The 23,912-nt window shown below is 46.5% G+C and overlaps 2 protein-coding genes across 3 annotated transcripts; both read left to right on the top strand.

Annotated features, from left to right (window-relative positions):
- The first annotated feature begins 272 nt into the window (after window positions 1-272).
- LOC117034446 (sialic acid-binding Ig-like lectin 14) lies at window positions 273-4,241 on the top strand. Its single transcript, XM_033127347.1, has 7 exons — window positions 273-413; window positions 493-876; window positions 1,094-1,372; window positions 1,531-1,575; window positions 2,895-3,152; window positions 3,257-3,392; window positions 3,528-4,241. The coding sequence occupies exons 1-7, from the start codon at window positions 377-379 to the stop codon at window positions 3,562-3,564; spliced, it is 1,176 nt and encodes a 391-aa protein (XP_032983238.1). The 5' UTR covers window positions 273-376; the 3' UTR covers window positions 3,565-4,241.
- Window positions 4,242-9,982: 5,741 nt separating this feature from the next.
- LOC117034442 (sialic acid-binding Ig-like lectin 5) lies at window positions 9,983-19,924 on the top strand. 2 transcript variants are annotated; one of them, XM_033127341.1, is made up of 11 exons: window positions 9,983-10,351; window positions 15,266-15,385; window positions 15,627-15,701; window positions 15,781-16,164; window positions 16,380-16,658; window positions 16,927-16,971; window positions 17,195-17,449; window positions 17,542-17,820; window positions 18,014-18,113; window positions 18,930-19,011; window positions 19,567-19,924. In XM_033127341.1, exons 3-11 carry the CDS (start codon window positions 15,665-15,667, stop codon window positions 19,759-19,761), a joined length of 1,656 nt encoding a protein of 551 aa, XP_032983232.1. In that variant the 5' UTR covers window positions 9,983-10,351; window positions 15,266-15,385; window positions 15,627-15,664; the 3' UTR covers window positions 19,762-19,924. The 2 variants fall into 2 exon arrangements, with proteins under 2 accessions (XP_032983232.1, XP_032983231.1); XM_033127340.1 differs by lacking the exons at window positions 9,983-10,351; window positions 15,266-15,385 and having other exon boundaries at window positions 15,429-15,701.
- The last annotated feature ends 3,988 nt before the right edge of the window (window positions 19,925-23,912 follow it).

Raw genomic sequence — 23,912 nt, 5'->3', positions numbered from 1 at the left:
TCACCTCAGCACTGCTCCCATGATGTGATAGTGGGTTTGCTCTTTGGTCTCCCTGAGGGCCCAGTGGCTCTGGTCCCCAGGGAGTTGGCCAGGTGATACAAGAGGGCAGGGCTGCGGCAGTGGGGCCTTATGATCCTGGACAGCCTGTCTTTATCTCAGTAGCTCAGATGGGGAGGTGGGGAAAGAGGGGACATGATGTTTCTCAGCCCCCAGCTCACCCCGCAGGCCTGTGGAGCCCAAGTTCCCCTTCCAGGCGTGGCCACAGCTCTCTGAGCCTCGGCTTCCTGCTGGGGCGTTCTAGGCCACACCCCACACTATCGGCATTTCTTTCCCTACAGAGGACCTGGACCCCGGCTCTGCCCTGTCAGATGCAGACATGGTGCCTCTGCTGCTGCTGCCCCTGCTGTGGGGAGGTGAGTGGCCCAGGGTCCTGGAAGCCAGCACAAGTTGGGGAGGGGCTGCAGCTGCAGCTGAGGCTCTGTGTCCCCCCAGGGTCCCTGCAGGAGAACTCAGGGTACGAGCTCAGACTGAAGGAATCGGTGACAGTACAGGAGGGTCTGTGTGTCCACGTGCCCTGCTCCTTCTCCTACCCCTGGAATCCGCAGTATTCCTCTGGTGTACTCTACGTCTACTGGTACCGGAGTGGGGACAGCATAACATACGATTATCCTGTGGCCTCAAACAACCCACTAAAACCAGCAAACACTGAGACCTCCGACCGATTCCGCCTCCTTGAGGACCCCAGGACCAACAGCTGTTCCCTGAACATCAGCAATGCCAGGATGAGCGACACAGGAAGCTACTTCTTCCGAGTGGAGAGAGGATATCTTCTGAAATATACTTACAAAGATAAGAAGCTGAATTTGCAGGTGACAGGTATGGCGGGGCCCAGAAGAGGACCTGGGACATGGGACCCCTGTCTTAGGACAGGAACAGGACACTGGAACACTCCCTCTCAGGGCCTAGGGTGTGTTGTTGTGGGAAGAGACACAGGACCTGGGGTGAGCTCAGGCCCCGAGGCATGGGTCCCTCTCAGGGTCACACTCTGGGTCCCCTCTCCGTGGGGCCCAGGCACCGCCTCTCTCCTCCTCAGCCCTCACAGAGGTACCCCACATCCACGTTCCGGAGCCTCTGGAGTCCGGCCGCCCCACACGCCTGACCTGCAACCTGCCAGGGTCCTGCGAAGGGGGAAGACCTCTGACCTTCTCCTGGGTGGGGGCTGCTCTTGACTCACTGGGCCCCTGGGCCCTTCGCTCCTCGGTGCTAAACCTCACCCTGAGGCCCCAGGACCACGGCACCAACCTCACCTGTCAGGTGAAACAGGAAGGATATACGGTGATTACAGAGAGAACCATCCTGCTCAATGTGTCCTGTGAGTTTGGAGGGGTGGCTGGGTCCCTGTGGGTAGTAGGGGCCAGAGGAGGTCCAGTCCTGGGGTGCCTTCCCCAGGGGAAATTGGGGAAGTGCAGCCCCCTCCCTTCTGCTGGAGGAAAATGCTCCCCGGGCCCTCATCACTTCTTCTATTCCCAGATGCTCCTCAGTTGACCGTCAGATTTTCCAAAGGAAACTCCACAGGTAGGGAAGAGCCTCTCTTTTCTGGGGCTGTCAGGGCAGCGGGGTCTCTGCCAGATCAGGGGTCGGGGAGACCCTCCTTCTTCCCTCCTCAGCCCCCTGGATCTCGGTCTGCCCCCATCTCCTTCTCACCAACATCTCACATTGATGGACCCAGTAATGCCTTTGGCTGCTCCTGTTCTTTTCTCTAGGATTTAAGTTTATCTTTCATTGTGGTAAAGCACACATAACGTACAATTTGCTGTCTTCACCAGTTTCCAGGGGACAGCTCAGCAGGGTTGACACATTTACAGGCTGTGAAACCACGTGCAGAGAGCTTTCCAACGTGCACACCGGAAGTTCCGTCCCCATCAGACACTAGCTCCCCTCCCCCTCCCCACGCCCGCAGCCCCTGGCAACCACTGCCCACTTTCTGCCTCTGTAACGCTGACAGCGCCAGGTTCTGCTTCCTTCTCTTGAATTCCCATCTGCCCTCACATCTCTGATACGCGCCTTCCTTCATCTCCGCCCTGATCATCCCCAGGCCCGTCCCTGTTCCCATTCCCTTAGCTCCTCTAGGAGCCTCTTTAGTGTCCCCACTGTCCCGGGCACGCCCACCCCGTCCCACATCGCCACCTGCAATCCCGTCCCTCTCCCGACCCAGTCCTGGTGCCTCCCACCACTTTATCTCCAGCCACAGACCCGCACATGTAGCCGCCTCTTGCCGGTACCTCTAGCTGCCCCATGTCCCCCATGTAGCCCAGACGGGGTCTGGACATCACGCTAGATGACTCTTTTTGTCACCAGTTGCAGCCCATGCGTCAGTGAGTCTCGAAAATGTCACTTCTCCAGTCACTTCCCTGTCCTCCTGCCCGTGGCTCCAGAGCCAGCTCCAGTCTTGCCTCCACCCTGGACGGGGCCTCACCTCCTCCCCGCCCTCCCTGCCTCCTGACTGAGGCCTCTCAGCCAGACACTTGGCCCCAGCAGGGCTTTTCTAGACTCAGCGCTGAATCTGAGTCTCCCCTACTCACAGCCCCTACTGCTCTCCAGTAACCCCCTGAGCAAACCCCACTGCCCTCAGCCTGGCTCCGAGACCCCAAGGTTTCTGACCCTGCCTTCCCTCCCACCACTACCGTGTCTTCGGTGCTCCTGCCAAGTTGCAGGCGTGGGTGCACTTCCCCCCCCTGCCTGCCGGCCTCCCTCAGTTCTCAACACATCTCCACGAGGCTGCCCGGCCACCTCTTATCCGACCTACCTCAGCTCAACCCCCTTCTTTCTGGTAATCTGCCCCGACACCAGGGTCATGGCCCCTTAACCCGCTTTGCTGTGCATCTCCCACCCAGCCCTGAAGACCCTGAGCAACCACATGTCACTGTCTGTCCTCGAGGGCCAGTTCCTGCTCCTGGTCTGCGAGGCTGACAGCAACCCCCCTGCCACGCTGAGCTGGTCCCAGGAGGGAAAAGCCCTGAGCCCCTCCCAGCGCTCAGCACCTGGGGTTCTGGAGCTGCCCCACGTAGGGGCTGCAGATGGAGGGGTGTTCACCTGCCAGGCTCAGCACCCACTGGGCTCCCAGAACGTTTCCTTCAGCCTCTCTGTGCAGAGTGAGTTGCAAGACAGGTGCAGGGGGCTGGCAGCCTGCTGGTATCGGGGCTGTGGGGGGCACGTGTGGCTGGGACACAGCTTCACCCCCTCTTGTCTTCCCCAGGAAGCCCCCGTTCCTGCAAATGTGTGGCTGAGGAGCAACAGGGCTCCTGGCCCCTGGTCCTCACCCTAATCAGGGGGGCCCTCATGGGAGCTGGCTTCCTCCTTACCTATGGCCTCACCTGGATCTACTATACCAGGTGAGCAGACCCGTCCCTGCACAGGGATGTCTGGCGATTGGCCCGAATTCCTCATGGGCCTGAGCTGTCCCTCGCTGCCTGGAATTAGAGTTCAAGTGGCCGGCTCTCTGCGCTGAGACTGCGTTGACTCTGCAGGTATGGAGGCCCCCAGAGAACAAGGCCGAGGTCCTGACTGAGCCTCCCTCCTCCTCAAGACGGAGCCAAGATGGACAGACGTGGGACATCAATGTCAGCTGCTCCCTGGAAACTCTTGACTCCCACCTTGTCTCAGTCGGACCCATGGGATTTTGATTTGTGGAGGTGACCAAGTGATTACACGGAGAGTCAGTGCTATTGAAAGAGGATTTTTCTTCCTTACGTTTCCTTCCTTCCTTCCTTCCTTCCTTCCTTCCTTCCTTCCTTCCTTCCTTCCTTCCTTCCTTTCCTTTCCCTTCCTTCTTTCTTTCCATTCCCTCCCAAAACATCATAAGATACAGAAAATAGAAAACAAGCAATACACACCCCAATGACTGTCCCCTTGTTTCTGCCCGTGCCTCTCCCATTTCAGTTACCTTCTGTCTCCGTTTGGGTCCAGCTCCACTCATCCCCACCACTCCAGTTCTTCTCTCTCCATCCTCAGGCTCAGGAAGGTAATGAACTTGGGGCCTTATGCTCCCATTGCCCAGACGTTATCTGGTTAACGCCTGAGTTTCTGGTCTCCCAAACTCGCCTGTCAACGTAGACATCGATACACAGGAGGGTCAGGAGCTCAGGTCTCCCTCCTGGTGTAAAGATGCCTACCTCATAATGATTGTTTTAAAATACCTCAACATTTAATTATAAATAAAAGTTTTATTAAATAATACAACATACAAGTACAAATCGATTTTACTATGTAGTGTCTGTGGGAGTTTCTTGCGCCAAATGATATCTGAATCCTCTATTCCTTTTTGTTAAACCTGTTTCAAGTAAGTTTTTTGTTTACTCGTTGTTTTTTGAAGCCTATCTTAAATTAAGTAAGATATACTAAGCTAACGAGTTTGACTAGATGAACATTTCTGTATGTACACACCCGGCTTCCACCACCAAGCTCAACAAACAGGCTCTGTCCACCTACCCCTGCTGGTCGGTTAAGCTACCAGAAAGAAAGAAGGAGGCCGAGCTGAGGTTGGATGTATGAGAAGTGGACGGGCAGCTCAGGTGATGTGTCAATAACGGAGGCAGTCGGGCAGGTGAGGGGAAATGCAGGGACGTCTGCACCGACATAGGGAGCACCAGACATGCTGATGGTGGGGAAAGGCAAGGTCAGACCATTTATGTGTGGCGTTCTTGCTGTCCCAATTATGAAATCTTTGCATGTTCCACTATCTTAAAGATCTTATCAAATATATGAATTGATTAATTTTGTTTTTAACTAATCATATAGTACCATTTATTTATTTTTGCTGTAGAACTGAGTAAATTTTAAAAATATGTAGGTTTGCTTAATCAACACCACCAAAATTAGAACACAGAGTAATTCCGTCACCCCAAATGTTCCCTTCGTGCTAGTCCTTTTTAGTTCCACCTTCCAAGCAACCTTAACCCCTGGCAACCACTGATCTGTCCTGTGTAACAATAATTATTTCTTTTCAAGAACGTCATATAAATGGGTCATGTGCTGTGTAGTGTTTTGAGACCGGCTTGTTTAACTCGACACAATGGCTTTGAGATTGAGCACAGTTCCTTTCTTTTCATTGCCCAGCAGCCTTCCATTGCAGAGAAGCACCACGTCTTTATCCATTCACCCGTGAAGTTCATTTGTTGTTTTCAGTTTTGGACGATTGTGAAAAATGCTGCTACAAACATCCATGGACAAGGCTTTGTGTGGACATATGTTGTCATTTCCCTTGGAGAGATTCCTCGGAGTGGGATTACTGGGCCATATGGCAAGCTTATATTTAACTTTATAAGAAACGGTCAAACTGCAGTGTGTGCTTTTCCTGGAATTGCTCCATTTATTTAAGTTGTCCAATTTTTGTGCACGGAGGTGCTCAGAGGAACCTTTTATTGTCCTTCCAATATGTGTTGGGTGGGCAGTGATATCACCTTTTTCATGCAGGGTATTGACAGTTTGTATCTTCTCACTTTTTCTTAATCTTATAAACCTTGTTAGACATTTGGCAACTTCACTGGTATTTTTTTTTAACTTTTATTTATTTTTAAGTGTGTTTTTACCAGGACCCATCCAAGTCAAGTAGTTGTTTCAGTCTGGTTTGGAGGGCACAGCTCACAGGCGCCCATGTGGGGATCGAAGCAGCAACCTTGTTGTTAAGAGCACCGGCCGCCCCCATTGATTGGTATTTTTAAAATCCCAGTATTTGCATTCATTGTTTTGAAACTACTTTTCTGTTTTCAGTTTTAGTGATTTCTGCTTTATCCTTGTTATTCCGTCCTTCTGCTTGCTTGAGAATAAAGTATATCTTGCAGTCTTGGGTGTAGTGTTTTCTATCTGTAACTTAGGTCAAGTTGCATTACTGTGTTCAGATCTTTTCTGTCCCAGCTGATTTTATTTTATTTTATTTTATTTTTTTGCTTGTTCTTCTAGTTACCGACAGAGGGAGATCCACCAACTTGTAATTGCATGTTTTGAAACTATGTTATTAGGTGCGTATAAATGTAGAATTATTATACATTCTTGTTGAACTGAACTTTCTCTTTAGAAATACTTCTTGCAGATATCATTGTAAATATTTTTGGGTACCTTTTATGTGTCACATCCTTTGCAGTCTTTCTGTCTCATCTTGCACTCTTATGATTGAAGTATGTCTCTCCAATAGCTTATGTTCTTTTTGAAAATCAAGTCTGGCAAAATCTGTCTTCTATTTAGATTGTTTGGCTTTATTAGACAATGTAATTACTGATATAGCTGGAGGTAAGTCAATCCTATTTATAGTTGTAGTCCATTTGTCCTGTATCTTTCTTTTTTTTAAAAAAATCTTTCTTTGCCTTATTGGATTACTCACATGACTTTTATTAATCTTCTCTATTAGTTTTTGTTTACGGTCGCCTACTTATTAAAGCATACATCCTTGTTATATTGCAATTGTGTTTCTATTGCTAATTTTATCTATTCTTGAATAATGAAAAAAATGTCAACACTTCAGACACGTATAACCATCCTCTCACTACTTGGATTATTATTGTCACATATCTTGCACCTATAAATGTGATAAACGTCACAGAACGTTATAATACTTTTAATTTTAAAAATGAGTGTTTCCAAGATTTATTGAGACATTATTGAATATCTCATGTAAATTTAAGTTGGACAATGTGATTATTTGTTACACACATAGATTGTGAAATTATTACCACGATAAGGTTAGGTAACACTACCATCCTCTCACATAATTTGCATTTGTAAATGGTTATAACATTAAAGATATACTCTAAAATGAGACGATTAACTATAGTCATCACGCTGTACATTAGATCCCCAGAATTGATTCATCTCAGAGCTGGAAGTTTCTACCCTGACCAACATCTCCCTGTTTCCTTACCTCTAGTCCCTGACACCTACCGTTCTGCTCTTCATTTCTATGAGTTTAGCTATTTTAGATTCCACACATAAGTGAGAGCATACATTTAAATAATGAATATTTTGAAATATTACCTCCACAGTTATGTTTCTTTCACACAATTCTAGGTTTTCATCACAAAATCATTTTCCTCTACACAAAATTAATTCAAAATCTATTAAAGACCTACAGACCAAAAACTGACACTCTTAGAAGAAAACGTGGGGGAAAAAACCTCATGACATTGGTTTTGGCACTTACTTTCTGGATGTTTATACCAAAAGCACAGACAACAAAAACAAAAATAGAAAAATTGGGCTATAGCAAACAAAATTTTCTATGCACAAAAGGACAAAATCAACAGATCGCAAAGACGACCTAAGGAATGGGAGCCCAAATGTACCAATAAGGTGTTAATATCCAGAATACATAAAGAACACCCACAAATCAACATGAAAATGCCAAACAACACAATTTAAGATGGGCAAAGGACTTGAGTAGACATTTCTCACAAGATGATATACAAATGGCCATCAAATTTATGAAAGGATATTCAATATCAGTAATCTTTAGAGAAATGCAAATCAAAACTATAATGAGGTATCACCTAACACTCTCTAGGGTGGTTAGTATAAACAAACAAACAAACAGAAAATAACAAGTGCTGGTGAGGATGCACCAGAAAATTTGGAACCTCTGTGTTCATTTGGTGGGGTTGCAAAATGGTACAGTTGCTATGGAGAACAATATGGCAGTTCCTCAAAAAGTCAAAATGAGGTCTAACAGTCCCACCTCTGAGTATATATTCAAAAGAATTGAAAACAGAATCTCAAAGAGGTATTTGCACACCCACATTTACAACAGCATTATTCCCAAGAGTCAAGAGGTGTAAGCAACCCCAATGTCAATTGATGGATAAAGGGATAAACAAAATGTGATATGTCTTAGTCTGATCAGGATGTTTTAACAAAATACCCTAGACTGGGTGGCTTATAAATAGCAGACATGTATCGCTCACAAGACTGGAGGCTGGAAGTCCAAGATCAGGGTGCCAGCACGGCTGGGTTCTGGTGAGGCCCCTCTTCCACGTTGCAGATGGCCTCCTTCTTGCTGTATTTGCACATGGTTGGAGGGGAGGGGCTATCTCAGGCCTCCCAGAGGCCCCACCTGCTTATCCTAGCCCCTTAGGGGGGTAAGATATCAATGTCTTTATTTGGGGGGCATGAACATTCAGCCTATAGCATTCCACCCCTGACCCGCCAAAGTTCAACCTATAGCACATACAATGGAATATTATTCAGTCTTAAATGAACAGAGGTCCTATTTCATGCTACAACCTTGAGACCGTTGTGCTCAGCGAAATAAGCTGGTCATAAACTACAAATGCTCTATGCTTCCACTTCCATGAGGTAAGCAGTCAAGTTCATAGGAACAGAAAGCAGAATGGTGGGTACCAGGGGTGGGGGTGGGAAAATGAGGAGTCAGTGTTTAATGGGTAAAGAGTTTCGGTTTCAGAAGAAGGAGAAGTCCTGGAGATCTGTCACACAACAATGTGAGTATTCTTAACCCTACTGACCTGTGTAATTAACAATCGTCAATTACTTAAATGGTAGAACATGGTAAAATACCGAAAGATGGTAAATTTTATGTTATATATATGTTGCCATTATTAAATAGATCAAAAAAAAAACCCACATTTCCCTTTAGCCTGAAGAAGTTACTTTAGTATTTGTATAACAAAAATCTATTGGACTTCAAGGATGTTTGCTTATTTTATCGTGAAATATTATTTCAATTTAAATTTTGATTGTATTTTGTCTGGGGTGTGAAATTCTGGGTGACGTGTTTTTAAAATCCCTTTAAAGACATCACCCCATCATGTTCTGGTTCACAGTTTCTTGTGCGAAGTCTCTTTTTTATTATTGTCTCTCCATGGAAGGCAACTATTTGTATTATTCAAAATATTTGGCTGCTTTAAAAGTTTTCATATTGTCTTTTGACAAAAATTCCTGCTATGGAGTGGACTTGGGCAAAGGGATGAGGGTGAGGCGTTCACACGGGGGCTGAGGTGGGGTTGCCTGCTGCCTCTGCCCCCCAGGAAAGGGGTACAGGGGGGCCTGCATGGCCTCAAGCTCTATACCTTCTCCTACCCCGGGGATTCCGAGACTGACTGTGATTAAGCTAATGGTTCTGGGCCACACCTGTAATGAGTGTGAGCAATGAGTTCAGTCTTCTCCTGTAGGGGCTATCACGGACTCTAGATAGAAATGCACAAAACACAATCCAAGGCAGTTTTAGTTCCTTAAGGACCACCAAATGCCCCCTGACGACTAGACTCGCTCAGATTGTTAGAGTAGGGGAACCAGGAGGTACTTGCTTCCCACAGAGAGGAAGGGCCTCCTGTCAGAAGTATTCTGGACCATGTGTATGCTGATGTACCTTGTCCAGCAGGGGGACTTGACCTTGGGTTTCCATCCAGGCCTTGGGTGAGCCAGACCTTTGCTGAGAAGCTGAATTAGAGACACACTTGGCCTGTGGGGTTTTCGTTTGGTGCATCAGTGCATTAATCTCTCTAGGAACCCCCAAATTACATTCCTACAAGGGTAAGGCAGGTATGGTAAAGGCATGGTGTAAAGAAAATGATGGAGAAAGTGTAGTGATGAACAGCGCCAAAAGATTGTACATCCAAAATCATTAGTAGTAATTTTATGTCATGTGACTTTCACCTCAACCAAAAGTTGTACTATTAGTTTTGAAAACACACACACACACACACACACACACACACACACACACACACTCCTAACTATGAGGTGAACTCTAGCCCTTCTTGCCTGTGAAAATGGTTGCTTCTTTCCCCCAATTCACTGGTCTGGGTTACTTTCTTTTTATTAGGATGGGCCTGCGCTCCGGAGGTGGGCGGGCCTGGCCTGTTCTCTGCCCTTGGGGCCCCTCCTGCCTGGTGCAGGTTATGGGCAATTTCCTCTGCTGCCCTTCAGTCTATACCTTATGGCTTCCGGATGCAACTTCCTTTCCTCTCACCCGCCGCATCTGTTCCTCACTCCTAAGAGACAGGACAGAGTATGGCGTTGGGGGAAGGAGGGTGCCTTGGAACAACACGTGGAATCTCCAGCCTCACAGGTGCCACGAGTATCAATGGGGGGGAAGCAGGAGTGGAGAGAGGGGCTGGAGGTTGTATCAATCGCCAGCGTCCGATGAGTTAGTTAATCATCGGACTGTGTACGGAAGCCTCTATAAAACCCACAACGACAGGGTTCAGAGAGCGTCCAGTTGCTGGGGGAGTGGCGACCTCACAGAGGCAACGGAAGCTCCACGCCCCTTACTTCCTACCTGGCCCTGTGTATCTCTTCTGTCTGGCTGTTCCCGAATTACATGCTTTTAAGTGAAACCAGTGACCTGGTAAGTAAAACGTGCTGTGAGTTCTGTGAGCCGCTCTTAGAAATTAATAAGTCCGAAGGGCGGAGGTCTTGGGAACCTCTGATGTATAGCCAGTTGTTCAGAAGCACAGGAGGCAACCTGGACTCGTGACTGACATCTGATGTAGGGTTGGGGGGCAGGGTAAGAACTGAACCCTTAACCCCTGGAATCTGACACTGTCTCCAGGCAGAGAGCGTCAGAATTGAGAAGCATTGCTGCTTACTGGGGATGTGGGAGAAACGTCCCCCTGACTCCTATTTAAATTGACCTCAGAATAAATAGTTCAATCATTGTCTTGTAGTAAGATTTCTAAGTCCGGCGTGTGTTACCCTCAGAGCACGTCTCCTGGCTCCTTACAGCCCACATCCTTATAGTCACCTTTCCAGGGGTTAGCCGCCACCTGTGGCGACTGGCCAGCACATCGGACAGCACTGCTCTAGAACAAAAGTCTAGGGGAGCAGTTTTGCTGGTCGTGATATAAGCCCAGCCTCAGTTTATTAGATGACACTATTTTTCTCTGACATGCTTGTACACATTTATATTCCAACAACCATTGTCCCACACTTTCACTAACACTGGGTGTTTTCAGACATTTTAATATTTGCCAACTTGGAGCAAGTATAACAGTATCTTGCTATGGTTTTCACGTGCACTTTCCTGGTTGTGATGGTGTGGAGCAGCTTTGTACTTGTTTACTGGTTGTCGTATGCTGTCCTTTACGAGGCCGGCGCCTGCTCAAGTGAGCCCATTTTCTGTATGTTCTTTTTCTTATGTATTTATAGAAATTCTTCTTCAGTTCTGGAGGCTGATACTTTGATACTTATCGTGTTGTAAACATCTTCTCATACCAGAATACAGATGACTGAGCACTCTCCATGGTGTGTTTTATGAAGAGTCCTTAATTTTAACACAGTCTGTATTTTCAATGTTTCTCTTTATAAAGAGTGCTATTTATGTCTTGTTCAGGAAACCTTCCCTACCTTAAGTTCATGGAGCTATCCTGTCATATTGTCTTCTAATAGCTCTATTGTTTTGTCTCACAGAAAGCAATAGGTCTTCAGTCCATCCGCCCTTGAGTTTAGTACATCTTATGAGCTAGGGGTGGAATTTCATTCGACTGCATTCGGGTCCCTAGTAGCCCACATATTATTGAATTGTCTATCTTTTTGTCACTTCTTTGTATCACCTCCTCTATCGTGCATGATGTTTCCTGTGGTTGAGGTCTACCGTATTTTTGGGTGCCCCTACTCTGTTCCTGTGGTCTATCCCTGTGTCAGTACAACACTGTCTTATTCTCTGTAACGTTGTAATCCATCTTGATATCTTACAGAGCCAGTCCTCACACAATGTTCTTCTTCATGATTGTAGTGGCTTTCCTTGGAAATTTCTACTTCAATGTAAATTTTACAACAGCGTATCAAGTTCCAGAAAAGTCAATTGGGAGATTGGGTGACAGACATATTGCTTTATTCTGCAGATCAATTAGGATAGAATTGACATTTATAGAATACGGGTTTCAAATCCATTAACATGCATATTTTTTCCATTTATTTACATCTTTGCTGTCCTTCAGTACAGATTTGTAATTTCCTCTATCGAGGAAGTGCAGATTATACTTTTGTTATGTACATCTTTAAAGAATGAGACATGTTCCAAGTATAACAAAATTTCTCTTTTTTTGAAGGTAAAATAACGACTTTTACTTTTCTTAATCTAAAATATAACTGTTTAATAATAAAATTGTATTAGGTAATTCTAGTATATAGGCACATGAAATGAATAACAGCAATGTTATAAGAGAGGGGAGGCAGGAACCGGGAAGACTTTCTTATAGGTTCCAGCACCAAACATGAAGCAGCATAATGTTATTTGAAGGTGGACTTAGATTAGTTAAAAATGTATGTTTCAAATTTAAAGTCAACTTTTTTTTAATGAATTTTTTTTAAGTTTCAGGTGTACAAAGTAACGTAATAGTTAGATGTTTAAACCCCGTATAAAGTGATAACCCTCCCCCCAAGCTACTACTCCTCTGACAACTTTATAGCTGTTACAATACCATCGACTACCTTCCCTATGTTGTACTCCACATCCCATGACTATATATACCTACATATTTAGTTATAGTTGACAGTCAGTATTATTCTACTTCAGCTTCAGGTGTACAGCACATTGGTCAGGCATCTACACAGTCTATGACGTGATCCCCCTGATAAGTCCAGTGCCCATCTGGCACCTTACATGATCTTTACAACATTGTTGATTATATTCCCCATACTGTATTAACTATCAATTTATATTTCTTTTTATATTACATTTATAATAAAATGTTTGATGCTGTTGTCAATGGCACCGTTTATCACATCCCATTTTTGTTTATTACTGTGGTACAGAAACGCGTTTGATTTTGTAATTCGATTTTGTCTCTAGGAATCTTGCTCTCTTATTAAACCCCCAAATGTATCTGTATATACTTTTGCATTTTTTATATATATATACTCATTTATGAAGAAAGACCTTTTTGTTTTCTTTTCAATTTTCATACCTTTTACTTGGTGTTATTACCTTTCTAGACTAGTACCTGATGCTACTGCATTAGGTATGATGTTTGCTGAAGACACACTTGATCTTGTTAGGGAAATTCTCTTTTATTCCTACTTGGTGAGTTTTATCAGGAAGGCATTTGAAATCACCCAATGCTCACTTTTTTTATCTCTTGAAACTGAATCAGTCAAGGGCCGATCATGAAAATATAAGACACACCATGTATTTCAGCAGTGGTAATTTAATAAAAGGGATTTGTTATGCAGATGTTGAACACTAATGCAGCACAAAGGAAGAACAGCCTGGAAGTCTTGCACCACTCTAGTCTCTGTGCTCAGATGGAGGTTTTCTTTGTTTTTGTTTTAAACTAGTTTTCTTATGTATATATTTTGTTGAGATACAGTTGACAGATAACATTATGTTAGTTTCAGGTGTCCAACATCATGATTTGACATATGTATATATTGTGAACTGCTCGCCACAATATGTCAAGTTAACCTCCATCACCGCATATAGTTACACATTTTTTTCTTGTGATCAAAACTTTTAACAGTTTTCTCTCTTAGCAATTTACTCTCTTATCAATTTTCAAATATACAACAGTGTTAACTACATTATTATAGTTAATATTATCATTGTCTAATATCATTAATTATAGTCATCAAGCTATACATTATATCCCCATGATATAATTATTTTATAACTGTATGATTGTGCTTTTTGCCCACCGCCTACCCTCTGTCTCTGGCAACCACCAATCTGTTCTCCATACGTATGAGTTCTATTTTTTTTTAAAGTTCCCACATATAAGTGAGATCATACAGTATGTGTCTTTCTCTGTCTGACTTATTTCACTCAGCATAATGAGCTCACGGTCCATCCATGTTGTTGCAAGTGGATTTCCTCCTTTTTTATGACTGAACAATAAAAAATATGCTATTGTATGTGTACCACATGTTCTTCATCCATTCATTTGTCAATGGACTCTCGGTTGCCTCTATATTTTGGCTATTGTAAATACTACTGCAATGAACAGAGGGGTGCATGTATCTTTTCAAGTTACATGTCTTAATTTCTTCTGAATAAATACCCAGAAATAAATACCCAGAAGTGGAATTGCTGGATCATATGGGAGCGTAGTGGCTGCACCAGTTTACATTCCCACCAACAGTGCAAGAGGGCGGCCCTTTCGCCACATCCTTGCCGACACTTGTGGTTTCTTCTCTTTTTGATAATCTCAGCTAGACATTTGCTAGGCCACTCAGTGATGTGCATTGTGGGGACACAAGCATGGGGGTCCTGCTTTCTTTAGTCCTTTGCTTGCACATGACAATCTTCTCTGCAATACATGCAGAGTCAGGGGTGGGTGCGGAATAGGGCTGGTTACCTCTTGTTCACGTGGACCCCGTGGGCAGGGGCAGACCCAGGTTTTGTGGAGCCTGACATTTATTCGCATGTGGAGCTCACTCCTTCAGAAAGAAAATACAAAATGTGGCACACATGTGAATTTTTCTGAAATGGTAAAACACATTGCATCAAGTCATGAAAACTAAAATGCTCAAAACCAAAATATAAGACAATCCAAGAAAATTACAGATTATCTTTAGTAGTGGTACAGCATACCTGTCTGGCACTCCTGCCTAACACATGTTCCCCACATTTATGGCTGATGCTCTTTGGTTGCCTCTTTTTATGAGAATAATTGCCAGATAGTAATAAATATTAATATATTAGTAAATATTATTTATTGTTATAAGTAGTATGTTTATATAATACAGAGAATAGAAAGAGAATTCAATAATTTCTCCAGCACGATTGATTGACATTTCTTTTACTCTTGTATGCTTTAAGAAACTTTCTTTCAATCCCAAAACTTGTTACTGGGAATGTCTAAAAGGTTTAAGATCATTGTCACATTTGGGAAAACGTGTATCAAGTTTCCTTCATAAAAGAGCAGTAGGATTACAGGTCACTTCCTCCTATCACTTGAGCCCTTGTCAGGCTTTGAAAAAGGGACCAAGCATGTGAAGGACCCTGAAGATGGAGCTTCCTGAGCTTTCAGGCAGCAAATTTGCTTCTGTGCTGAGGTCTAGCCTTCCGAGTCCCCGCTGAACGGGGCGAGTGTCTCCCTTTCCACGTCCCGTTTGGAGCAGGCCTTGCTCCATCTGTGCCACTGACCTTAAACTCATGGAGACCAACACTCGGCATCCCACGTCCCCAAAGCCCCAGTGCAAAGGGGCTTTGCTGCTCAGCTTTCCCCTGGATTCCACCGGCCACTGGATTTGTGTCTAAATTCCCTTCTTTCTTGCCAGCACTTGAACGATCTTCAGAAATTTTAAAATTATTTTTTTCCAGAGCATGCAGTGGTTTCCGCTGGAGGTGGCTCCTCCTGAGTCCCCAGGACCAGCCCTGTTTCTTCCAACCATGTCGGCCCCCTTCAGTGACGCCCCTCGTGACTTAAACATGATGTGCAAGGTGATCACTGCCAGATTCACATCTGGACAAGTTTCTCAACCTCTGGGGACCTCGGCATATCCTCCTGCAGGGTCGGGTGGGGGCAGAGGGTAGGACAGGGTGATTTCTCAGCCCCCGCTCACCCCACAGGCCTGTGGAGCCCAGTTCCCCTTCCAGGCGTGGCCACAGCTCTCTGAGCCTCGGCTTCCTGCTGGGGCGTCCTAGGCCACACCCCACACTATGGGCATTTCCTTCCCTACAGAGGACCTGGACCCCGGCTCTGCCCTGTCAGATGCAGACATGGTGCCTCTGCTGCTGCTGCCCCTGCTGTGGGGAGGTGAGTGGCCGAGGGTCCTGGAAGCCAGCACAGGTTGGGGAGGGGCTGCAGCTGCAGCTGAGGCTCTGTGTCCCCTCAGGGTCCCTGCAGGAGAAGCCAGGGTACGAGCTCAGACTGAAGGAATCGGTGACAGTACAGGAGGGTCTGTGTGTCCACGTGCCCTGCTCCTTCTCCTACCCCTGGAATCCGCAGTATTCCTCTGGTGTACTCCACATCTACTGGTACCGGAGTGGGGACAGCATAACATACGATTATCCTGTGGCCTCAAACAACCCATATAAACCAGCGAGGACTGAGACTGCCAACCGATTCCGCCTCCTTGAGGACCCCAGGACCAACAGCTGTTCCCTGAACATCAGCAATGCCAGGAGGAGCGACACAGGAAGCTACTTCTTCCGAGTGGAGAGAGGATATGATGTGAAATATAGTTACACAGATAAAAAGTTGCATTTGCAGGTGACAGGTATGACAGGGGCCCAGAAGAGGACCTGGGACATGGGACCCCTGTCTTAGGACAGGAACAGGACACTGGAATGCTCCCTCTCAGGGCCTAGGGGCTGTTGTTGTGGGAAGAGACACAGGACCTGGGGTGAGCTCAGGCCCCGAGGCATGGGTCCCTCTCAGGGTCACACTCTGGGTCCCCACACCCTGGGGCCCAGGCACCACCTCTCTCCTCAGCCCTCACAGAGGAACCCGACATCCACATTCCGGAGCCTCTGGAGTCTGGCCGCCCCACACGCGTGACCTGCAACCTGCCAGGGTCCTGCGAAGGGGGAAGACCTCTGACCTTCTCCTGGGTGGGGGCCGCTCTTGACTCGCTGAGCCCCCAGGCCCTTCGCTCCTCAGTGCTAAACCTCACCCTGAGGCCCCAGGACCACGGCACCAACCTCACCTGTCAGGTGAAACAGGAAGGATATACAGTGATTACGGAGAGAACCATCCTGCTCAATGTGTCCTGTGAGTTTGGAGGGGTGGCTGGGTCCCTGTGGGTAGTAGCAGTTCTGTGTGTGTGTGTGTGTGTGTGTGTGTGTGTGTGTGTGTGTGTGTGTAGGGGTGGGAGAGGGAGAGGATAGGCTGACCTGAAAAGACTCTCATGCATCTGAGTCTAGGTGAGGAGTCGGCCAGGACAGGAATTCCAGCTTCCGGGGTCCCACCACCCTTTGGGTGTGGGGTGAGCTTCCATCCTGCTCCTCGCCTCTGAGTGGGACTTATGTTTCTATCCCAGATGCCCCATGGAACCTCACCATACGCATCTTCAGAAATGTCACAGGTAGGAAAAAGCCTCGTCTCTCTGGAGGTAGGACGTGTCCCTGGGGCCATCATGGACCAGAGGGGCAATCAGAGCTTGAATGGGATCAGATATGGGAAGGGCAAGGATAAAAGTCACCACCCTCCCTGCCTTACATCCCTGCACCTGCTCATTCTACCTGTCTCTCTCTCTCTCTCTGTCTCTCTCTCTCTGTCACCCTCTCTTTGCACTTCTCTCCCCAAAGCCTTCGAGATTCTGCAAACCACTTCGCCCCTTCCCATACTGGAGGGCCAGGCTCTGCGGCTGCTCTGTGCTGCTGACAGCAACCCCCCTGCAGAACTGAGCTGGTTCCGGGGGTCCCCAGCCCTGAACATCACCCCCATCTCCAGCACCGGGATCCTGGAGCTGCTTCAAGTGGGGAGTGAAGAGGGAGAGTTCACTTGCCATGCTCGGAACCTGCTGGGCTCCCAGTATGTCTCTCTGAGCCTCTCTGTGCACTGTGAGTGAGGGGGTGGGGGACCCCTGGGGGCAGGACACCTGGGTGCTGGGGAGGGGAGAGGCACCGCTGACCGTTTTCCTCCCTCCCCACAGACCCCCCACAGCTGCTGGGACCCTCCTGCTCCTGGGAGGAGGAGGGTCTGCACTGCACCTGCTCCTCCCGAGCCCAGCCGGCCCCCTCCGTGCGCTGGCAGCTGGGAGAGAGGCTGCTGGAGGGGAACTTCAGCAACACCTCCTTCAAGGTCACCTTCAGCTCAGGGGGTCCCTGGACCAACAGCTCCCTAAGCCTCAGCGAGGGGCTCAGCTCCATCCTCAGCTGCGAGGCTGGGAATGTCCACGGGGCCCAGAGTGTCACTGTCCTGCTGCTGCCAGGTCAGGGGGTCTGCTGGGGACTGAGGCTGAGGGAGAAAGGAGTGGATTGGAGATGAAGCCGGGGGTGAGGGGCTGGGGCCTGGACGGGAGGTGATTGCTAGGACAGGGCCCTCCAGCTCGTGTCTGAACAGCCAGTTCTGTAAGGAGGTGGGAAAACAGGGGACTTGGTCACCTCATGCCCTTTTCTCTGTAGGGAAGTCAGTGTCCCTGGCGGGAGTGGTTCCTGGGGCTCTTGGAGGCGCTGGTGTCATGGCCCTGCTGTCCCTATGCTCGTGTCTCATCTTCTTTTGCATGTAAGCCTTTGTCCTGGGGAGGAACAGGGAGGTGTGTGGTAGGCGGCGATGACAGGTGTCACTGAATCCCAGGAAAGCAGAGCTGAGTGCGTCCAGAGGGGCCGACTTTGGGAGGTGGGTGGGGGTAACAGCTTTATTGAGATACAATCCCCATATGGTTAAAGTGTACAATTCAACCGCTTTTAGTTCATTCACACAGGTTGTGTACCCATTACTACAACCAATTTTAGAACTTTTTCATTAGGCCAAAATGAAAAAGAAGCAAAGAGAAGTCCCACGCCCCTTAATTGTGATCCTGTCCCCATCTTCCCCCAGCCCTAGGCAACCACTAGTCTATTGTCTGTTTCTCTAGATTTTCCCATTCTAGACATCTCATACAAATGGAATTATATAATATGTGATCCTTCATGACTGACTTCTTTCATGTAGCATATTTTCAAGGTTCATGCATGTGTCAGTACTTTATTCATTTTTATTTCTAAATAATATTCCATTTAAAGGATGGGGCACATTGTATTTGTCCATTCATGTGTTGACGGACATTTGGGTTGTTTCTACATTTTGACTATCACGAATAACACTGCTATGATCACTCGTGTACGAGTTTTTGTGTGTAAGCGGGGTCTTCAGTGATAGAAATTCAATCTTGGCCAAATGCCTGGTCATCCAGGGGGACAGAGTACTCACTTGCATGTCAGGAGGGTTGTGAGTCTGGTTTCAGGGCCTGGATGCCTCAGTTGTTACCAGGGAGTGAGGGCAGCGTGTCCACCTGCGCCGGGGCCATTCTGGCTGCAGTGTTTTCATTTCTCCCCTTAGAGTGAAAGCCCGCAGGAAACAAGCGTCCAGGAGACTAAAGGGCATGGATGATGAAGACGCTGTCATGGGTACCATGGCCTTGGTGAGTGACGTGGGTCTCTTCACGCCGTGTGAACGTCCATTCAACGAGTCCAGACAGCTCCTTAGCATTTCCCCCAAACCCCCTGCTCTGTGGTCAGCTGGGCAGGCAGCCGGGAGTTGACTTTCTTCGGGTCCTTCCCCTTCCTCGCTCGGAGCCAATGGTCAGCCCCCTGCCCTACGCCTGCCGACCACTGAGCCCACCTCACCTCTTTGCCAGATACAGGCTGCCAGACCATTTCCTCCAAACTATTACTTTCTACCCATTCTGGGCGTGTTACTTCACCTGTCCCACCTCAGTTTCCCTGTCTGCAAATGGGGATAATAAGAGTATCCTTTATACTGGGGTTTTGTGATGACTAAATGTATTAGTAAGCCCCCCGATATGGTTTAATCAATTGCAGTGTTACAAAAATTTAAATGAACGAGGAAACAGTTGAGTTCATAAGAAATGTGTGTAGAATAAGATCAATGAACAACTGTCCCATCAGCCCAACTTGCCCTTGGGACCATGCCCGCCTTACTTCTTCCCTGACTCTCTTCTCTCCCCTTCACTCAGGGTTCAAAGCAAAAGCCGCAGCCAGAGAGCCCCCCAGAGCAAGCACTACCTGCCGGGGGTGTCCCTTCCTCAGGGGAGCAACAGGAGGAGCTCTACTATGCAAACCTCAGCTTTCACGGGGTACAGTTGCGGGAACCTCAGGACCCGGCGGCCGCCAGCACCGGCGAGTACTCAGAGATCAATACGACAAGATGAGGACCCACCCAGAGCTCAGTCTTGGCCGCAGGGATCACAGCCCCTCTCAGGGAAAGAAACCAGGGACGAATTGTGGTCGCATGAGGAGCCCCTGTGGCAACATTAACAGACAGGTGACAGGCCTAGAAAGACTTGGGCTCCACTGCAGGCTTTAGCGCTTCCTAAGGCCTAGTTATCCAGCGATTCCCTGTTTTCCTCTGTTCCTCAGTTGCCCGTTCTGTGCATCAGATATCACGCAGCCTCCTGCGAGGGTGGTTGTGAGCATTAAAGAAATTAACACAGAAATCAACCAACAGAAGTCCTGTCACATGGCGTGTGCTCAGGGCTTGCTGGTCTCTCTCTTTTTTTGAACAGAAAAGTCCTGCTTGTAAGTTCTCCTGAGGCCAGGGGTGACCAGGCGCAGAGGGCCGGGTGGCAACTTGGTGGTGTCACTGTCCCTCCCAGAACTCTTCAAAGCCTCCCCAGGGAAAGACCAGCCCCTCAGCCTCACACGCGTTGCATAATATGGTATCTTATAGTCTCTCTGGTGTCATCTCCTCACCACATTTTTACCTGTCAAATTTTCCAGCACATTCCGCCTGACTTCCAATCTCCTCCCTATCTCGTTTACGAGCTGCATAAGGTTGTTTGCAAGTCTGCTGACCGAAAACAAATGTCAACGAGGTATTTTGTAAATACCTCGTAAAGATGATTCATTCAGGGGAAAAGAAAGTGTTGCAAGGTGTATGTACAGCCATAGCGGGCCATATGCACACACTGCACAAGAAGCAGAAGCCCTTTAGAGTGGAAGAGGAAGGGGGTGCTGTTACGACCACAGAGCTCTGTTGTAACTATAGAAGTTTTCCTGTAGCTCTTGGGACCACGTGGGCTGTGAGAGCTCACTCATAGGCCCTTCTGATTCCTGTCTGGGTTAAGGTCTCTGTGGCAAATTTGGACAAGCCAGAGAGCTGACCCTGACTGTCTCCCGCACAAATCCATTCACAATTCTCTGGCCTTCGACAATACATAATAAGCATTTTCCCCTGGCATTTATCTACTCACCCACCCTCTCCTCTTGGCCTTTGTTCCTTCAGCCTTCCATGCTGTTTCATACTGAAGTTTTTGCAATTCGAGATTCCATCTACTAGAGGTCACACCACCTTATTTTCTTCTGGCTTACACCATCCTATCCTTCAAACCTGAGTTCAGGGACAGATTTGGGATGAGAACTGTGGACTCAGTGGACTGAAAAAAGAGCTCATACTCTCCATCTCCTAGAGTTAAACTAATTTAATTTTTTAAAAGAGAGCACTAAAACCAAAACAGCCAAAAATTTACCAGCAGTACTACAGCGTAAGTGTCTAACTTTTTTCATTGCAAGTGCCTGATACTAAGCTATTGATTGCCAAGGCATCCATCTATTTCTAGAGCATCCATCTGCAATAAACATCTTGTCAGCTACACAACCAGCTGAAGAGCCCGTCTACCCGACCCATGACGTCTACCTTTTAGAAAGCCCTGGGTGACCTAGATAACCGACCTCTTGAGTGACCCCACTTTTCCCTTCCCAAACTTTAATTCCCACTCTTATATTTTAAATTTGCCAGTAGAGAGCCCATGAAACCCAAGGCACCCCACCCTCCATCCCAGTAAAGGCAGAACCCCCGGTTCTCTCTCTCTCTTTCGCTCTCTCTCACTCCCTGTGCCCTTGCTGAGTGGTCCTCGGGCGTGCTGTGTGTCCTCCAGGACTTGTGAGTGCAGACATCCCCACTTATCCGTGGGACCTCCGGTGGCTGCTTGAAACCATGGATGGTACCGACCTTATATGTATTATGACTTTTCCTATACATACATACCTATGATAATTTATGAATTAGGCACAGTAAGAGATAAACACCAATAACTAATAATAAAAGAGAACAATTATAACAAAATACTGCGATAAAGAGTATGTGAACACGGTGTCTCTCTCTCAAAATATCTTATTGTACTGTCCGTATCCTTCTTCTTGTGATGATGTGAGACGACACGTGCCTACCTGAGGAGATGCAGTGAGGTGAATGGTGCAGGCATTATGGCTTAACATTAGGTTCCTGTAAGGCTTACTTGAACATAAGCACTGCGATACTGTGGCAGTCGATCTGATAGTCAATGTGACTAATGGGCTGGAAGCATATATGACAAGGAGACACAGAGGGACGGTTCACAGCCCAGGCAGGACGGACCAGAACAGCACGAGATTCATCACGCTACTCAGAATGTCATGACACCTAAAACGTATGAATTGTTTATTTCTGCAATTTTGCATTTAATATTTTGGGGCTGTGGTTGACCATGGCTGACCAAAAACATGGAAAACGAAATCACAGGTCCAGGAGGACTACTGCAATAAACCTGTTTTTTCAAAGTTCTCTGATGGTTGTTGCTGAAGTGTGTCTTATACTAAGAACCACAAGGGCTGGTTCAGCCACAACGTTGGCTCCAGTGGGGGAAATGTCGTGGCCACATATAGTATGGGCCTAGGTGAGTGTCTCAGTGACACAAAACAAGCACCCAAATCTGGATAAGTTATTTCCTAAACTTTAGAAAGTGGGCCTTAGGACAGAAGGGGACAATCACAGTGTGGAAGTAGGAGAACACCAATTCCCCACATCCACTACCCAAACCCCCTTTAGTGTGACAGGAAGTTGAGTTGTGACTCTTGTGTTGGTAATGACAGGTTAGATCATTCTGATCAAGACTTGTGCTGACAATAACAAAATTCTTTGGGAAACAAAAATAAAGAGAAGAAATAAAATTCTTCATTTTAAAAGTATAAAATACCAGAAAATAAAATTAAATGGGAACATATTAGACCAGAATTTGGGGGAAATCCTGAATCCAGAGAATTAGGCAGAATAGCGAAGCCAACATACCAAAATTCCCAATGGCATTTACCTTATTGATCATGTGAGCTTTGGTTCTATGGCTTTGTGTGGTCTGGAAATGAAAGTCAAGACCCCTGCCCCAGGTGGGAAGTTTCATAGGAGATCACCCCCATATGGAGTTTGTATCAGGGCAGGGGTGAGTCAAAGAAAACCAAAGACAAGGAGAAAATCTGAACAGCAACTGTAGAAAAAAACTGCCTTCACAAAAAAAAAAAGAATAAGAAAAAGAAAAAAAGAGCAGTTTAATTGAATTATCAGTAGCAACCATGCAAAGACGAAGAAAGCAAACCCTATCTTTAAATATCACTTTATAATCTATACTCAGTAGAGATAATTCAAAATTGAGGCAGCAATACAGATCTTTTGGAAAAAATAAATGGAGGCAATCATTGCCTATAGAATAAACATAAAAGATAGTTTTAAAATTCCTGACAATAATAACAGCTAAGTCCAAGGTTGGGGGGAGGATATATGTATTTTACATTTTCTAATATCTACATATTGCCTAGGAGGAGAGAGAGGTTTTAATTTACTAAAGACTTAGGCAAGTTAATTATGCACGGAGTAATTTTTGTGGTACTCACTCAAGAATAGAATCAGAGTGTATAACTTACGAACTAGTAGTGGTTAAAAGTATACTGTGAAAAACTTAGTAAATCAAAAGAAGACAAGAATGGAGAGACAAAGTAATGTGGAATTGGTGGCACATATAGAAAATAAAATATAACATGGGATACTCACATTGAGTATAATGGATAAATGCTTCAGTTAAAAACAGAGAATCAGCTTGGATTAGTATTCCAAGTATACGCGCCTTATAACATATGCATCTAAATTATAAGGATAGAGAATTTAAAAATCAAAGGAGACAAAATTATATACTATTCCAACATTAATGATAGGAAACCTGGTGTAGTCCTATTAAGGTCATACAAAAACACATTTACTACATCGTTCCATTTAAGTAAAGTTCTAAAGCAACTGTCTTGGTCAAGAATAATACTCAGGGGGCGGCAGGATGGCTCAGTTGGTTAGAGCGCGAGCTCTCAACAAGGTTGCCAGTTCAATTCCCCTCCATGGGATGGTGGGCTGCGCCCCCTGCAACTAAAATGGAAAACAGCCACTGGACTTGGAGCTGAGCTGCGCCCTCCACAACTAGACTGAAGGACAACGACTTGGAGCTGATGGGCCCTGGAGAAACACACTGTTCCCCAATATTCCCCAATAAAATTTATTTAAAAACAG

This window comes from Rhinolophus ferrumequinum, chromosome 15, assembly GCF_004115265.2.
Source record: "Rhinolophus ferrumequinum isolate MPI-CBG mRhiFer1 chromosome 15, mRhiFer1_v1.p, whole genome shotgun sequence".
Lineage (NCBI taxonomy): Eukaryota > Metazoa > Chordata > Mammalia > Chiroptera > Rhinolophidae > Rhinolophus > Rhinolophus ferrumequinum.
This window is presented reverse-complemented; position numbering and strand designations above follow the sequence as displayed.

What these genes read in the sequence shown, in the direction of transcription:
- LOC117034446 (XM_033127347.1), top strand. Translation starts at nt 377, where the DNA reads ATGGTGCCTCTGCTGCTGCTGCCCCTGCTGTGGGGAG. An exon ending in CATCCTGCTCAATGTGTCCT is followed by an intron (nt 1,373 to 1,530) that starts GTGAGTTTGGAG and finishes TTCTATTCCCAG; the next exon opens with ATGCTCCTCAGTTGACCGTC. An exon ending in TTCCAAAGGAAACTCCACAG is followed by an intron (nt 1,576 to 2,894) that starts GTAGGGAAGAGC and finishes TCTCCCACCCAG; the next exon opens with CCCTGAAGACCCTGAGCAAC.
- LOC117034442 (XM_033127340.1), top strand. Translation starts at nt 15,605, where the DNA reads ATGGGCATTTCCTTCCCTACAGAGGACCTGGACCCCGGCTCTGCCCTG. An exon ending in CATCTTCAGAAATGTCACAG is followed by an intron (nt 16,972 to 17,194) that starts GTAGGAAAAAGC and finishes CTCTCCCCAAAG; the next exon opens with CCTTCGAGATTCTGCAAACC. An exon ending in CACTGTCCTGCTGCTGCCAG is followed by an intron (nt 17,821 to 18,013) that starts GTCAGGGGGTCT and finishes TTTTCTCTGTAG; the next exon opens with GGAAGTCAGTGTCCCTGGCG.